At 39.5% G+C, this 18,592-nt stretch overlaps 1 protein-coding gene across 6 annotated transcripts in view; it reads left to right on the top strand.

The window, feature by feature from the left end:
* The window catches only part of TCF4 (transcription factor 4), a 321,020-nt gene that overhangs the window by 258,716 nt on the left and 43,712 nt on the right, over positions 1-18,592 (top strand). For 4 of the 6 annotated variants that reach the window (XM_067545435.1, XM_067545433.1, XM_067545434.1 and 1 more), the window contains 3 exons: positions 6,514-6,576; positions 9,288-9,393; positions 13,483-13,616. In XM_067545435.1, the coding sequence (XP_067401536.1) occupies positions 6,514-6,576; positions 9,288-9,393; positions 13,483-13,616 (303 nt within the window). The remainder of the gene's footprint in view (positions 1-6,513; positions 6,577-9,287; positions 9,394-13,482; positions 13,617-18,592) is intronic. The other 2 variants (XM_067545437.1, XM_067545436.1) reach the window with 1 other exon arrangement.

The following is an 18,592-nucleotide window of genomic DNA, read 5'->3' as shown; positions in this document are numbered from 1 at the left end:
CAAGGCTTGAGAATGGACAAGAGGGAGTTAAATGTATATGGGAAAAAATGATGGCCCAGATTGAAGGGGTAGTTAAAAACCTTATGATTTTTGTTCAGACATGGTTTCCAAACACCTGCTCCTGGCTGTCATCAAAAAGTCTGATGGAAAGGACTTGCAGAGCGATTTAGGGAACAGCATCCAACTCAGTAAAAGGTTCGGAAATTTGCATTTACATAACATCTCTCATTCATGGATCTCAAAGCACTTTATAAGTACCCATATGTCTTTGGAGTGCTCTGCAATAACAGTATCTCAATACTACATGGTCAGTTTTAGCCCCTCATCATAAGAAGGCATTCTTTTCAAAACACACACAAACCTTTCTACCTGATATACCAGGCTTGAGAAACTCGCTTAATTACTAGTTAGTATTTTTCACCTGATCAGTAATAGCAGACTATGTATTAGATCCCTCACACGAGTCAGTTTAGTGAAAAAGGTAAGTATTTTGAAACATAGAGTTTACTGTTATAATTATTATTAATAAATTAACCAATAACTAACCTTAAACCTTCTGTAACATATTCTAGATGAACATGTTCATCCCATTCATTTTTGTTTTCTGCATGATGGTGGTCATGTGATCACCAGATTTCTTCCCCTACTAAGACCATCATTCATTTATCGTACATTGAATTCAGGTTGGCTTTCAGCATGAAGAGAGTGGAAGGCTCCCCTCCATCTTTTATTGATCCAGATTTGAAATTTCACTGCATTTCTAGTATTGATCTAGAAGTTTTGTTTTTGCTATTTCAAAAAGAAAAATAGGTTATCTCCTGTTGAGGGAATGAATATTAAACATCCACTGTCCTTTTCTAGCTGTACTGTTCAGTTCTTTTCACTACCCTTTAAGGCAATGAGTTTCCCAGAAAATTAAAGGAGAAAAGAACATTTGGAATTTCCAGGCTGTCTTCCAAAATTTAAAATAATGTGATAATTCTTTCATTATGTCATATTACATAGTGCCTTCTTCAGAACTTTCCCATCATTACATGAAATCATTTTGAATTCAGGATTTTCCATGTGTTAAAATCTTTGGATCTATAATGTATTTTCTGTGAACTCAGCAAACCAGTTATACACATCTGCCATTCCCCAGTCATCCTACTCTACTACAAGTTAGGCCTGTTTTACTTTCTAAATTTTGGATTGAGTTGATTTTTGCTTGTCAATACTTATTCAGAATAATTTATATGCCTCTTTAAATAATGACATAGAAATGATTGCTATTTGAAAAATCATCTGGATGGATACATCTGAAAAAATATACCAAGGTTTCTGAGATTTTTTTTAATGATTTTGTTTGGGGGGTATTGGACAAGTAGCAAGGGAGATGAAGCCTATTTAGAATATTCTCTATTCATACAAGTTAGTCGTCTCCTTCATTCTCTTTGTTTTCAGTTGAAAATAGTGCAGTTCCTATGTTATCATGGAAAGCAAATCTGTAGACTTCTTCACGTCCAAGTATGAGAAAGCATGCATCTCTGCTGTTAACTAGTGTCATGCTGTCAAGCTGAAGGATGAAAAGCAAAGGTTGGGAATTAGTAGTGTTTTAAAAGCCTGACAATAATGGGTGTTTTGTTTAAGTAAGTATTGCCGGATCGGGCTCCCTTTCGGTAATTACAGGATAAAGACAGCTCTCTGTAACATCTTGAATTCTGCTAGTTCAGCCAGACACAGCAAAGTCTGAGTTACTTTATATGAATTCAGTGGCTTTCACTTTTTAAAACTGTACAAATCTGTCTTTGACAACAATCACTCACACTCATTTTCTCAGTTTCATTACATTTTGCAAGCCAGCATTTATTCTGGATATTTTTTTCATCACTTCCCAACTATTAAAATCTTTCTGCCCTCCTCTCCTCCTTTCAGTTTTTTTGCTTCCTTCATCCCTAAACTTGCAAAATCAGTCTTTCACATGCAGAAGTTGCTAGCTTGGCAATTACTAAAGTTTTCCCCATCCTTTTTGCACAAACTCTGTGAAAAAGTCAAAAATCACCAGTTTCCCATGCTGTGAAAAATGTTTTGACCCAGCTTATTTTTGATCATTGCCTTGGTGAGTTTCCTGTTTCTTATATTGAAGACTGGTTAGTATTGTCAGTATGTCAGATCTTGAAGCTGAAACATGCTTTTTTTATTGTACCTGTTGAATGAATGATCTTTTCAAGCAAATATCTAGGATACATGAAAGCTTGAATGTAACGGTGAAAATGTGTGAAGAAACCCTGGCGTATGGTTTTCTCTAAGCCCTGGCCTACACTTACCTGGAGATTCGGCGGCAGTCAATGGGAGTTACACAAACTACACGGAGTAGCTTGCGTAACTCACGTCAACTGCTGTGCTTCCCTTCTGCGCGGTGTCTTCACTGCGCTGTGCCTGTTCCCATTGACGCAGCGCTACGCTACTTGAGGGGGTGGTTTTACTTAGTCGACTTCCTGATCGATTGAGCGGGTCTACACTGACTGCTCAATCGATCCAGAAAGATCGATCTGACAGCGGCGACTTTGCCACCGTCAGTATAGACATGCCCTAAAACTGCTTCGAGTGCTAGTGTCATGAATTTTGGTTATTTTCAGAATGTTTCCCCAATTGTATCATTCAGAAAGAATCTCCTGCACAGAGGACTCCTTGCACACCAACATTGTAAGATGTAATATTAAGGTGGCATCTATGGACTGGAGATGACCCAAGCACAAATGGCTGGTTCCTAACATGCCTTTCAGTGGGAGTTGAGTACATCACTGCCATTTGTGTCTTTGAAAAACATCTTCCTTGTAACTAGGAAATTTTTGGTCCTCTGAGAGCATATTCTGGGTGTCGTGTGTCTCCCCCCCCTCCCCACCCCCCCATTTGTATGACTGTTTGCATTTACTGTGTAACATTGTCTGTTTGTCACCAAATAGCATGATTGGTTCCCAGGGACCAAGTAGGTAGAGTATTAATTGTATGCAGTCGGGTTGAAATTCAGTTTCATGTAAGCTTACTGTCAAAGGGGAGCTTTCAATGGGGAAGAAGTGTCCTGGCTAATGGATCTGTATTTATATAGGTCCAACTGCCATGATGCACAGGAAATGTGTCCCCTGCAAAAAGTGGCTATGGAAGGGCTGTAAAGCTCCCCAAACATCATGTCAGTGGTTTGGGATAATGAATTTAGTCCCTCAACTCACCATTGACTCAGGTTTTGTTTGTGAGTTGAAGAAGGAGATTAAATTTGCCCTCCTTCTGTTAGATGCTTACAGGTACCATCATTAATGATTTTGGAGACAACTCCCAAATGCACTTGTGGTAGGACAAATGGAACCAGAAAAAAGGAAAGTTTCACCTGGTCCAAATTTGAAACAATTACATCTTGAGACATATTCAGCTGTTGCCAAGTTGCACGGGTTGCTGGCAGAGGGCATTTCTGTGATGCGCCATCTTAAAAATAATAGGAAATGTACCGAGTCTGCCAACTAAGTGCCAAGACCAAGAGAAATACAGGTGTTCAAATAAAATAGAGGTTGAAGCTGGGGCCAGGAGGCATAATAAAGATCAGCCTTAGAACTAACTTTAACACTACTAACAGCACCACAGTGGGTCAAGTTAAATTTACTATCAGTGTAAATCATAGTGATTATGGAAAGGAAAATGGATAAAGTGTTAAGTGGGGCATGACTTACAGTCTACGCAGTAATATCTAAACCTGCTTGTTTAATTGAACTGAATTTATTTTTGAATCAAAGAAATTTGAGAATTGTGCTGTGGTTCAGATAAAGGAGTATGTGCTATCTGGGTACATGTGAATTTGTATTGTATATGCTGTATGTATAGATTATTTTGTGTACGTATGTGTCTGTGTGTGTTTCATCTACAGGTGTATCTATAGCATACTGACATATTCAGAGATAATATATTAATTGTTTTGGTCAGCTATATATATGCAGAGATCATGGTACTGTCTGCAGTATAGCTGATACATTTTTTCAACAGCAGCTAAGGGCTTGTCTACATGGTCGGGTAATGTATACTGTGGGGTTGTGATTTCTAAAGTACATTACTTGATCCATATAGACCCTGCTGGTGTGCACTAAAGGTTCCCTAATCTGCGTTAACATAGTTCTCATGAACCTTTAGCGTGCACCAGCAGGATCTGCATGGACCACTTAATGAGCTACACGTTAGTGCCCTTTAGAAATCACATTTTCATACTGTGCATTATCCCACCTTGTAGACAAATCCTAAGTGAAAATTCTACCCGTAATCTCACATGCATAAGCTGCACCTGCAAAACAGGCACTTGTTCAAACTGTAGAGTTGTGGACAAAAGGAACCCATCCGCATAAGCAGTCGGTCAGCTTGTGTGCACAAATAGGATTTTGCAGGGGTTTTTTGTGGTTGCAATTTGTGCACCCACATTTAAAAATTTGACGCTGTAGTTTTGTGATTTGTATTAGCAAATGACGAAGTGAAACACAGGCATAAATTAGTGAATTGGTCAACCAAATAGGTGTATATAAAATGCATATATACTCATTTCCCTCGGGAGTGTTTGATAACACATTTACAATGCAGTACTTCTTGTATTTATTAAAGAATACTGATGTGAAGACACACCTACACTGAGAGGTGTATTATTTTTATTTTTCTTTAATAACCTGTTGCTTCTGCTTTAACTTTTTTCTTTTTTTAAATAAAGCCACATCTTTGTAGTACTGTTTGAAATGAGTATCGGTATATAAAAATGAGCAGATGAGCCAAGGCAAAGAGATGTGGGGGGAGGGGAAGCTAGAATACACCGTCTATACACATGGAGCATTTTGTTTTGACATATCCTCACTCTATTTTTAAGTACATTAAAAAAGATATTTTATGTGATTTTTATAAAATTCATTTTGTAAACTTACATAGTGGACCAAATTCAGAGGTGATGTGTAAAGCGGTATATGGTACATGTAGAGAAGTAAGTCCAAAGAAGTCAAGTGAATCCACTTTGAACCTTAGCAGAAGGTGTAATTGTAGTGGAAACAGGTTGATTTGTTAGTTGTGTTTCCGACCACACTCCCCATTTGCAGTGCTACTCACTTTCATTACTTTACCCACTGCCTCTGAATTTGGTGCACTTTTTTTTTTTTTTTTGCCATTTCATGGCTTTGAGTTCCCTGGTATATTTCAAAACTTTGGTGCACTTTTTTTTTTTTTTTTTTTGCAATTTCATGGCTTTGAGTTCCCTGGTATATTTCAAAACTTCCATCAACAGGAAATCATGACTTATATTGCTTCTGGTGCACGCAAAACACATCAGATTTACAAAATCACCTTGTGTGTTGGAAGAACTTCTTATGTGTCAGGTTCTTGTGCTGGCTCCCTGAACCTCCAGTTCTGGGGTGTTTTGCCTTTCCTACTCCATTTTATTTGATGCACTGGCAGCCTCAGAAAGCAAATTGGGATTTAGCAAATTTAACCTTGTTGCTGCCTGCACACAGAGAAGAACACAAGTGAGCCAGTGGAGGCAGGTCAGCAAAGAAGGGGAGGTGGCTTGAGATACTGGAAAGGGAAGAGAACATAAGAAGGGGAACAGAGGGAGGGATGCTTGGAAGCCAAAACAAGTAAAATAGGGGAAGAGGAGATGTGCAAATATCTGATTGGTGAAAAGCCTTCCACTTTACAGCATGTCTCCAGTTAATTCTTCAGGATGCTTCTCCCTGCAGGTTAAGGTACAATATGTGATATATACTGAATGTTATAAAATAGAAATGAAATAGCTTTTGATTTTACTATAAAAAGTTTAAAATACTTCATCTTGATTTGTTTCTTCCCTGAAAACTGTTCTAACCTCTGATTCTGGCATAGAGAGATCTTTGGCTTTAAATGTGGGGCTATTTTTAGCAGGCTCTAGTCCACCAATCAAGGAAAAAATGGTACCTTTTACTTGCAGAAGATCAATCTTTTATCTCTTACTACCAGAGATAAGAACAATCCGCTCTTGATAGATTGGTCTCTTGTTTATTTAAATAAAACGGGTTCCATGCTTACTGCTTTTGCAGAGCTCCATTGATATCAATGTCCTCTCCTGAATAGCAACATCAAATTAGAGCAGTGGAACCCAGACTGTGGGGCGCTCCCCTTTAGAGGGCACAGAGGGGTGTTCCAGGGGGCAGTACTGCTCCTCCCCCCCCCCCCCCCCGGCCCCACCTCCTGGCCCCGGCCATGGCTCCCGGGGGGACGTGGACAGATTCCATTACAGGTAATGGGAGACATGACAGAAAAAGTTTGGGAACCACTGAATTAGAGCAACATTCAATTGGAAGGTCAAGGAGTAACATGAAGACGACAAGGCAGGTAAGGGAGTTCCAGGAAAAAGCTCCTCTTTTTCAAAGATCAACCGTTATAATCCGGATCATGCCAGAGTAGCTAGCTGATAGCTGTTTAGTGGGCTATGTGAAAGCAGTTAGTGGTCATATTCCAGTTCCTAACTGGCCTACTTGTTCGCAGATTCAGCAGAAAAGCCACAGACTGAATAAGCGTGAAACTGAACGGCGAGACTGGTGCTTCCAGGTCAGCATCGAAGCGTGTTTGCAAGGCAGTGTGAGGAAGTTTGCCATGTTCAGTGGCTAGATGCGTTCAGACTCCAGAACTGTTCATCTAGCACCTTTCATGAGCACAACATTGATAGAAAAGAAAGATTTTTAAAAATCCAGTAGATGCCCCCCATTTTAAAATACGTAAAGGAATAGGGAAAAGTTGTAGAGCAATGTAACTGGATGATGGGGGTGGAGAGGGGCAATTGAAGCAGTTACTTCAAACTGTAAAAAAAACTTTTATTATGTTTTACTTATATCTTCATCTATTTCCCATATGTACAGTAATTTAAGAACATCCTACTGTTTATCACACCTACTTAAAAAAAAGCAACAGAACAACGTTAACATTCTGTAAAATGAACACCATTTAAAAACTGAGTATTAATCACCCACAGTAGTTAAATTTAACATAGTATTTGTGGAATAAGGAAAATTGTAAATACCACAATGCAGTACATCTCAGTTTTTAATATGAATTACTCTATGATTCTATGCTTTAAAAAAAAAAAAAGTAACGATACAAGCCTTCCCCAATATGTGTTTTTCAGTCAATATACACATTATGTTGTTTGAAAGTGTGAGAAGTATCTGAAGTGTGTATACATTGAATGACCAGTAAACCCCCTTCTATGTTATTTCTTCTTTCTGACATTTATATATTACTGTGCTACAATATAGTAGGTATATTGTAGTGTGATATCTGTTAGTCCTCCTTCAGATCTGACTTTAACCTGAAGACAGTTATGTTAGCATTAAATCTGACATCAAAGATTCCTCTAACAATTCCTGCCATCTCTTTATTATCACTCTGTAATAGCATCAAGGAGATACATTAAACAGTTCTAAGGGAAATGGCTGTTGGCTATTGCTGCCAGGCCTCTGGTCTAGATTTGTTTGTGCTTTTCTGTTTGGAGTCTTATCCTTTCCTTTTGTCTTTACAACAAGCCTTCAAACAAATATTACAGTGTTCCCATTCTGTGACTGGCACTTTGCTTAGAGTAAGCTGAATGAAGCTACATCAGTAGCATCTGCATGTTAATTGCATTTCTGTTTTTCATGATTCTGCTAGGTGCTGAGTACCCTGAATATGTGTCAGTAAGAGCTGAGGATCCCCAGTAATTTGAGGGATCAGACCCTAAATTGGGGCGGGGGCGTAAACTGACGTTCCTATAGAGTTTATCTTTTAATTTTCATTGTGTAAGTGCACTGTATACCTTCACATAAAGACGCTACGGGATTGTTTGCAAGTATATGTAAAAAATTTCAAAAAATCTGTATTTTCACAGGGTGTATGTGCATGCATCTTATTTAAATACATGCATATGGGGAAACTCCTGTTGTAAGACTTTGAATCCTCTTGCCGAAGTGCTTAGAGCCTGATTCTGCCAACCTTACTCAGGTAGAGCCATAACTTACTCATTAAGTAGCCCTGTTGAAATCAACAGGACAACTTTCAGAACAAGTTATTCTACTAAGCATAAGGGAGGCAGATTCTGGCTCTTAGCTCTCTGTTTATTTTGTTGAGAGAAATTATTTGATCTCTCCTGTAACATTTGCGAGATGCAGGATGAGCATAGATGGGATTTTTTTTTCTAACATTGCCTGCAGTTGTATTTTATTGGTGGATTTCTCTTTCCTTTTGCTGTGACCTGTGAATGTCAGAGTAGGCTGTCTGCCAATTTTGTGATCTGCTGCCTGCTTCAAAATGGAGGCAGGAAGGTATCCATTTTCATCAAGAAGATGACAGTGCTTCAGTCTTCCTGACCATCTGGAAAGAGGAACTTTTTAATCAGAAACAAAAATATTGAGGATTTTTTACATATATACATATATAATTTATCAAAAGAAAACTCAAAATTAAACTATACCTTATGAGTCCAGACATTTTTTCTTCTATGTTGTTCTGGTTAAATTAAACACAAACAAGAAAATACAAGAAATATTTTTGTAAAAAGCTAGTTACAGAACTCTCTGGTTTATTAATAAACAAATGTAAGTAAATTAGTTTTTTGGCACACTTACTAAGTTTATTGCGCACACAAATATAAGAAGTACTAAAAGAAGGTTTTTCCCCCTGATGCACACACATGCTGTGTTGGTGGTCTTGCGTAGATCCAGGTTTTTAACGGTGCTTTCAAGCTTCTCTGCAAAGACCTAGTACCATGGGAATTTAATATCCCAAGATATGTTTATAATTTTCAGTGCCCTTGATAGTGCTGTTTTCTAAATTTCATTTTTGTGTTTAGGGAACAAAGAGTTTGACTTCTTCACAGTGCTTTCATTTTTGTCCTTAAATGTGTGAAATCTGTGTACTTTCATATAATAAATCAGTATTGTTTCATGTTCTCAATTCTTTTAAGTTCCATAATATCCCAGGTCCAACATATGTTCATTGTACAGTATATTTACAGCTAGAAATGGTTTGACAAACACCTCACAAATATTCTTGTCTAAGTCTGGAAAATGTCATACCTAAGTATCTTTTGAAGCTTAAAATTTATTTTCTTTTCACACAAATACTGAGATTTATGTATTCTGAAAGAAGTATTGTGTAATGTTAGGAATTGATTTAAACTGAACAAGGTAAAATCTCAGTATTTTATTCTTGCTTCTTTTTTAAAGCAAAATGCCTTGAAATATTTCAGTCATTGCTGAAGGCATACTAAATTAATCCTTTTTCCTTAGGTTTATGCCCCGTCAGCAAGCACTGCTGACTACAATAGAGATTCACCAGGTTATCCATCCTCAAAACCAGCATCCAGCACTTTTCCTAGCTCCTTCTTCATGCAAGGTAAGATGCTACTTTCAAAGAGAAATGTATTGTGCATACATTTTGTGTATTCATTTATTGGCATATGTGTACTAGAGACATCATGGAATATCATCCTGTGTGCTGTTATGTTACCATTAAAATGAAGGCATAGACCATTGTGGCTATGAGTATCTTGTTTTGATCCAGCAATGAAATAGATAATGAAATAACTTTCTGGTCTCTTATAATTTGAATTATTTAGGTATTTTTTTCAGCGTTTGTGTACATGCACATATATTATACATATATTAAATGTCCATAATATGTATGTGTATCGTGTGTATAAAAGCATGTCTATGTATGCTGGATAGAATTTATAAAGTGTGGAATATTTACAACATGAGTAACAGTGAATATGTTTATACTGATAATGTATTTCTTGCAATTACTCATATTTATAACCCATTGAAATAAAGTTTCAGTAACTTACTAGTGAAAAGTCCTGGAGTTTCTGAATGAAACAATCTATTTAGAAGTGTAGGACCCACATTTTGCTCTGTTTAGGCAAAGTTTAAAGAACCTGAGAGCCACATTCAAGTCATGATCCTGTAAATAAATATGCATCTGCATAACTTGACACACACCTTGATATCTACTCAGATATCTTCTGCTAAGAATGTGAAGAAGGATTTGCTAAAATGGGACTCTAATTTGCTGGGGCCATCCTCCCCATCCAAAAAAAAATCGGATTCCATCTCCCATCACATTTAATGTGGCACATGTAAATTACAGATCTATTTTTCAGTTTCCATTGAGTGACTAGGCTAAGCCACTGAGATCAAAAAGGAGTATTTCATGCTGGGCCCTATAGCTGGTTCATATTACAGATAAGGAACTTAAGTGAGGATGTGCATAGCTGGACTTAGGTTTGATCCCTGACACTATGTTTTACATTTAGTTTTGGGGTCAGGAAGGGGAGGTGGAACCTTAGTGGAGTAATTGCATAGCAAGCACAGTAGGAAATTGGAATAAGTGTAGGCCCCTGACAGGCTGAGCTGTTGCATTAAGAATAGGAAAAGAGCATTCATATCATCTAGCTTGGAACTCAACTATTCATGGAGTCAAAAGGCTGCACCACACCTGACTGTTAGAAGCAGCAAGTCACCACATCAGAGCTTGCTCCTTCTACTTCCCAAACTCTGTCTTATACCTCTGGGGCCCCAGCAGAGGATTTAAGGCAGTACCCTCAACAAGTGGCGGTACAGTACTTCTGTATTACCCCTCAAGACAGGCCATTACAAAGGGAGACAGGGATAGGAGAGCATTACATAGAAAATGTCCCACTTCTGTTAATTCTCTTACAGAAGATTGGTTTTGGCCTCAAAGACCTGTGCCCTCTTCCTGTGTTGAACCAGGAAATGAGAGCATAGGCTATAAACAATGAACTTTTCATCTCAATTTAAATTGTGGAAATTCACAGAACAATCAATTGTGGAAAGTCATAGAATATAATAAAGGTGAAACAAAAATAGTTCTATACCAATTAAACATTTGTAGAAACTAATAGAAAATGTTAACCTTTCGCTAAGGTTTTTATTAACTATCCAGTTAGAGATTTATATTGGTGATATAAATCTTTGCTAAATTAGGATTCAAAACACCTATGGAAAGGTTATTATGCTTTGTTAAATTTTATGGGACTCTTCTGTAAAGGAACAAAAAATCTGAATTATTAGAGTTACACCCAAGGAGCTAGTTAAATGTAAAAACTGTGGTTAAGTAGACTAGGCACCCCTTTAAGTGCTTGACTTAGTTTAGGGGATAATTTTTAAAAGTCTGAGGTGCAGGCTCTATCTCATTGTATCACAACAGAGTCACTCAGAAGACATAGGCATATTTGGTGAACATTCCGCGGTGCTGAAGGAACAGGTCCAAGACTATTTAGAAAGATTGGACATACACAAGTCCATGGGGCCAGATGCAGTGCACTCGAGGGTGCTGAGGGAGTTGGCTGATGTGATTTCAGAGCCATTGGCTATTATCTTTGAAAGCTCGTGGCAGTTGAGGGATGTCCCTGATGACTGGAAAAAAGCAAATATAGTGCCCATCTTCAAGAAAGGGAGGAAAGAGGATCCGGGGAACTACAGACTGGTCAGCCTCACCTCAATCCCTGGAAAAATCATGGAGCAGGTCCTCAAGGAATCCATTTTAAGGCACTTGGAAGAGAGGAAGGTGATCAGGAACAGTCAACATGGATTCACCAAGGGAAAGTCATGCCTGACCAACCTGATTGCTTTTTATGAAGAGGTGACTGGCTCTGTGGATGTGGGGAAAGCGGTGGACGTGATATACCTTGACTTTAGCAAAGCTTTTGATACAGTCTCTCACAGTATTCTTATCAGCAAGTTAAAGAAGTATGGGTTGGATGAATGGACTATAAAATGGATAGAGAACTGGCTAGAGCATAGGGCTCAACGAGTAGTGATCAGTGATTCCAGGTCTAGCTGGCATCCGGTCACAAGCGGAGTGCCCCAGGGGTCGGTGGTGGGGCCAGTTTTGTTCAACATCTTCATTAATGATCTAGAGGATGGGGTAAATTGCACCCTCAGCAAGTTTGCAGATGACACTAAGCTAGGGGGAGTGGTAGATACCCTGGAAGGTAGGAATAGGATACAGAAGGACCTAAACAAACTGGAGGATTGGGCCAAAAGAAATCTGATGAGGTTCAACAAGGACAAGTGCAGAGTCCTGCACTTAGGACGGAAGAATCCTATACACAGCTACAGACTGGGGACCGATGAGCTAGGCAGCAGTTCTGCAGAAAAGGACCTGGGGATTACAGTGGATAAGAAGCTGGATATGAGTCAGCAGTGTGCCTTGGTTGCCAAGAAGGCTAATAGAATATTGGGCTGCATTAGTGGGATCATTGCCAGCAGATCGCGGGAAGTGATTATTCCCCTCTATTCGGCATTGATGAGGCCGCATTTGGAGTATTGTGTCCAGTTTTGGGCCCCCCACTACGAAAAGGATGTGGAGAAGCTGGAGAGAGTCCAGCGGAGGACAACAAAAATGATTAGGGGGCTGGAGCACAAGACTTATGAGGAGAGACTGAGGGAATGAGGCTTGTTTAGTCTGCAGAAGAGAAGAATGAGGGGGGATTTGATAGCAGCCTTTAACTACCTGAAAGGGAGTCCCAGGGAGGATGGACCTAGGCTGTTCTCAGTGGTGGCAGATGGCAGAACAAGGAGCAACCGTCTGAAGTTGCAGTGGGGGAGGTCTAGGTTGGGCATTAGGAAAATGTTTTTCACTGGGAGGGTGGTGAAGCACTGGAATGGGTTACCTAGAAAGGTGGTGGAATCTCCATCTTTAGGGGTTTTTAAGCTGTGGCTTGACAAAGCCCTGGCTGGGATGATTTAGCTGAGGTTAGTCCTGCTTTGAGCAGAGGGTTGGACTAGATGACCTCCTGAGATCTCTTCCAACTCTATGATTCTCTGGTGCAGAAATACTAAAATCTGGAGTAGGAGATACAGTGCTGATGATAACCTCATGAGGCAAAATGGCTTGTGTATTTGTGAATGAAGTAATACCCCTTTATGAACCAAAACCTCTTAATGACACACCAAATCAACTGTGTGCAGATGTTCAAAGGTTGTTAGATCACTCTACATTCAGACTCAAACACTAATAGTTTATTTTATTTTGAAGCTCATATTTTGTTCCAGTTGAAATTTTTTAGAAACTTAGGGAATATATATTTAAGCTTGTGATAAAATGGCAAGAATGAAACTTCAGAGAAACTTTTAAGCATCAGTTATGTGACTGACTTGAAATGATGCAATATGATATTGTTGTTCGCTGTTGCTCAGTTCAGCTTAATATTTTTATTAAGAGCATGCTTTTATGTTAAATTTGTGTAGCCCTTAGGAAACAGAAAGACAATATACAGCATTCCTTTTATGGCTGCTGTCTTGTAATGTAAGCAATTAAACAACACAATGATACATTGCCTGTGCATCAAGCCCCATTAGGACAGTTATTTTAAAATTTACAGGAAAACAAAACAAAACAAAATTATATAACCAAGATTTATGGCCTTCAGAGAAGCCACATTTTCTTTCTTTTCTACAGATGGTCATCACAGCAGTGACCCATGGAGCTCCTCCAGTGGGATGAATCAGCCTGGTTATGGAGGAATGTTGGGCAATTCTTCTCATATTCCACAGTCTAGCAGCTACTGCAGTCTGCATCCACATGACCGTTTGGTAAGATGACCTTTTGATGGAACAAAGAAAGGAACGTGTACATGTATGGGGAGGGAGAATACATTACAGCATGGCATGGCATAAAGATTGTATTGATACTCATTTGGAATGACCTGCATAAGTCACTCATGGCTTTGCTGTTTGAGAATAAAGTGCCCATACCACGCTCATGTCACTAAAATGTTTTTATTGCACTATAGTGTAATCTCGTGCTACATATGTTACAAAATAAGTTTCTGACAAATGTTAGGAAACTTTATTTTAAATATTCCATTCGTTGTATATTATACATTCCTCCATCTGCAAAGCTTGGTAATTTAGTTATGATGTGTCCAAATATGGAAGAGGAAGACCTCTAAAATTACCTAAAATAGTTTTTTTTGTAGAAAATGTTTCTATTTTAAGGTCTTATGTACTGTGGCAGGGTGGAGGAGTTCCTGTTCTGTAGGTCCCGCGCTTGCTGCGGCTTGCTGGCGAGGTGCGGCGGAGTGGGAGCAGAGGGGGCGAGCTTTTGCAACCTCCCTGGTTGGAGCCTTTTCAGTCTCTGTGATCCCTCCATTCCAGTGGCCGGGTCCTCCTTCAGGCCTCCATGCCCAAGACCCTCAGTCCTGCCTGGGTGGGCTTCTCCCCAACTGGAGCCTTCTCAGTCTCTGCGATTCCGTTGTTCCAGTGGCCGGGTCCTCCTTCAGGCCTCCATGCCCAAGACCCTTGGCCCTGCCTGGGCGGGCTTCTCCCCAACACCGGTAACTTCCGGGTGTTGTGGTCCGCACCAAAAATGAATGTGTTCTTGTCAGTTCCTAGCAGCTCTGCTCTGCTCCCTCTCTCAACTCCCCTCCAGACACTTATCTGCCTGAAAAGGAGGCTTTTAACTACGGTGACAAGCTACTTCATTGGCCTCAGGTGGCCGAATTGACCTGGAGTAACCCTGGCTGAATCACCCAGGGAACAAGGATTTGCTGATCCTGGGGCTAATATATATATACCTTCCAATGTATATAGGCATCAGGTCTGGCCCTGTCACAGTACTATCAGCGCTGCTAGCATATAATATATCCCATTGGAAAGTTGGCAGTCAATCTTCCTATCAGGTAGTATAAAACTCCTGGTTCTATCCCTGAAGGATCACAAGATATCAGACCTGAAACCAGTCAATAGTTCAGAACTTCATGCTGCCCATTCTACATGATATACCAACATAATTCTGGAGATGAGGTTGGGTTGGAGGATTGGGAAGAAGGAAATAGTTATTCATTCTTAGGTTATCCTTTTGAATTAAGTCCCGGGGAAATCAGTTAATTAGTGAAATGAATATAGATTTATATTCAGACGTGGCTATCACTACACATGAGATTTGTACACATGTATGCGCATTATTGTATTTTTCTACATTTTCCTCAACCTCCTTTGTATTTCTAAATTTTTACATAACTCTGTCGATTCCTTATTTTAGAAAAATATTTTTAAATGTTTTAATAAATATTAGTGGCACCTACCCTATTCCTGCATTGTAGTGTCATCATACAGTTTGATAGGACTAATTCAGTCTATGATATTTGATTAAACCAAAGAGAGAACTGAACAGACGTTGTGCGCAGCTTTGGGTGTATTCTCCTAACATCATGGCTGAGCTGATTCTTTGCACAAACAGAATCCTATTGACCCCTACTGCATTAGAAACACAACAGAAAGTATGGTGGGCAAAGTGAAGTGGTGAAGAGAGATGCTTTTTCCCCCCAAACTTGTAAAATATTTCAACTAGAGATGAAGAAACTTTTTTTCTAATTTGCTTCCATGTGACCATCATAGGTCCAACTAAGATACATAATCGGGTTTAGGTTCGGATTTTACTTATCAGAACTATGAAAAAGGAGTAGAGGACACAGGAGAAAAGATAGATACTGCTTTTAGGGGAATTAGGCTAAATTTTGGAGGAGTTTGGCTGTCCATAAAACTTAGCATAGACTTCTCTTTAGCTTGAAAATAGCGTACGACTTATTGTAACTGAATTACCTTTAGGGAAAAAAACCCATAGGTTTAAAGTACAGGTTTACGAATTTAGTTTTGTGAACTGAAAAATATAGCTGAAGAAGTTCACAGAATGTCAAACTTCATAAGGTTAATAATCCTTAGTTAAAACCAATATAAAATAACAGCCCAGCCATGTCTATTTAATGTGCAACAACCCTAACTCTTCTCTGTAGTGAAACAGTCAGAAAAAATATGAAAACAATTGAATGCGTCTTTCAAAAATTAATTTAATCTGATCTGGGACCATACACTAATGTTCACTCATCATAAATGTATGGTTCTTGCATGGTGTCATTACACGACAAAGTTACGGTTCTTGGAGTGCTCTTCTTATTTTCAAGTTTAATCTTAACTTTAAAGGCTTGATTTTGGAATAGTTACAACATCTCTGTAAGGTCTGTACAGTAAATTACTGTTAGGTCTGAACTTTAACTTAATCTAAATGTAGCTTTTTCTGGGAATTACTATTTGACTTAATTGTCAGAGGCGGTGAGCACCAAGGCCTAGATTCACAACATAACTTAGGAGTGATTACACTCAGCTTTGCCACACCTATCTTTTAAGTGCCTAGAAAATCACTGTGATTCAGAAAGCATAAAGTAGGTGCTCAGGCTTCTCATACAATAAATGGAAGGAGATAGTCACCTCAAAATGGGAGTCACAAAAGCCAACAGCTTAGGTGGCACCCCATCTAACCTAGCCAATGGGAGATACCAAGGAGAGGGTTTGTGTCCCAAGATCTGCCCTTCTTAGGGAGATCAGTGCCTAAATCTAGGCTACAGAAAGGGGCCTCCCTCTGCTTGAGATTCTCATCTGCAAACCCTCCCTTGACACAAGGCACCCAAGTCATTTTTGCAAGAAGCAGGCAGGCAAGGAGGAGGGCAATGACCTCACTCAGAATTTTTAGCCCAGTGTTAGGACACTCACTTGGAATATGGGGGATCCCAGTTCAAGTCCCCTGTTTGCCTGATTTAGGAGAAGGGATTAGAACAGGACTCTACTACCTCTCAGGTGAGTGCTCTAACCACTGACATATTCTGATGTCTCTCCTGTTGAAGCTGTTCCACTCTGGATAAATAATTAAAGAATCATTGAGGCAGACCCAGTAGCCACTCCTCCTGCTCCAATAACTTTTAAAATGATTAATCCACAGTTCTGGTGTGGGGCCAGAACCAGTGGGTGAGGTCTGAACATGCTTAACAAATTGAGCCCTGCCAGTGAGCTAAGCAGAGGAGAACCTATTTTCCCATTTCTCTGGGGCTTAGGCACCCAGACAACCTAGAGTGAGGTGGCGGAATGCATGCTCAGAAGCAGAAACAGACACCTAGGGAAAATTTACTGCAAATATATTGGTGCCGAACTAGTTTGGGCATTTACAGTTTTTGGTGGCAGCTGAACAGAGGCTTTGTGAATCCCAGTGGGGCCTAATTCTGGGATTTAGGCACCTAAAATGTCAGTTAGGTGCCTAAGTCCTTTTGTGAAGCTAGCCCTTTGCGCGTTCCCATTGACATCAATGTGAGTTACAGATGCTTAGCACTTCTGAATCTTGGGTCCATATTATTTGTTATCATGCTTCTCTGTATTAGCAAGGCCTTCTGAGCACCAGCTAGCACAGCAGAAGGCATTGGTATTTTAATTGCTGCCCTATATGGTTTCTCTTGGGGCAAGAGTGAGAGGTCAGCATCTTTAGTATATGCAGAGACTGCAGTTCAAATTTTACATATATGTAAAATCTCTTGACTTGTTAGTTAACTGGCGGTATTTCAGTGCCAGTATAGACAGCACAAAAAGAATAGTTGCTGTTTATTCATATTTTCTCATGGATTATAATTTTTGTTTGTTTTAATAGCTGCTTAGTTTGCAGAGTACAATTTGCCCATGAAACTACAACAATTTTAATGCGGATCTCATGCTTATGCTAAAATGTTTTGGAGAATCCCTTTGATTTCTTCCCCTGAGAAATGATAAAATCTTAGCTGCTGATCAAGAAGCACTATTCGTGGTGTGTGTCATGAAACAGAACCCAGCAGGGGTGATGGTATTTAGACTGTTGTCCTAAACAATCCCTGTTTACTGATTTGTGAACAATATGACAAACTCTCTTGACCCATGTGACTTCAGCCAATTGGACTATGAACTGCCCTGCTCAGATGATTTATATGTGAGTCAGAGCCTGAAATCTTTTTTCAGACTTTAGTCATACAAAACCCCTGTTAAACTCAATGGAAGTTCTGACTGGGTAAGGAATGTAGGTTATGGTTATATAACTGTATGTTGTGCTCATGTCCTTATAACTTTGAGATAGACATAATCCAAGTATTTGGTACTTAAATATAAAAAGTATTGTAAAAGTAATAGAATAAGAGAAGTAAAAACTAAGAGAAAAATAGTTTTGTGGCCCATATTCTCTTTTTGGCCATCCAGTGCTTAACATAGGACCCCATACAGGGGTAGAGCACAAAGATGGCTTTATGCTGCTGTTATATTCCCCTAGAGCTATTCTGGATCTTGATTGTTTTAATTTACTCCTAGCTGCCCAAAGAGCCATTGCAGCAGCCAAGGATTACCAAGGCATAGTGATACCCTAGAAATCCTCTTTCTCTTAAAGGTAAGAGATGGGGATGTTCTAGGGCTTGTCTGCACACACAGACCACCAAGAGAGCTACCATCTATCCACCACCCATGGATTCTTGGATATCTTGATCCACCAGCTTTACAGTGCAGCTCCAAGCAGCAGGGGTAGAGAAATTGGCTCATTAGATCAACTAGGCCTCGTCTACACTGCCGGTGGTCAACAGGAGATATACAAGCTAAGTACTGAAACTTGCATATCTCCAGTTGACTTACTAATGTTCCCTTACTGTGGCATCTCCACTGCACTGTGTCGACAGGATACGCCCTCCAATTGATGCAGCATTACTCTTTTCAGGGGGGTGGATTTACTGCAT

The sequence above is a fragment of the Emydura macquarii genome, unplaced genomic scaffold, assembly GCF_026122565.2.
Source record: "Emydura macquarii macquarii isolate MOO-44397 ecotype Brisbane River unplaced genomic scaffold, CSIRO-AGI_Emac_v2 contig_1045, whole genome shotgun sequence".
NCBI lineage: Eukaryota > Metazoa > Chordata > Testudines > Chelidae > Emydura > Emydura macquarii.
Note: the sequence above shows the minus strand (reverse complement) of the source record. Positions and strands in the feature narration are given on the sequence as shown.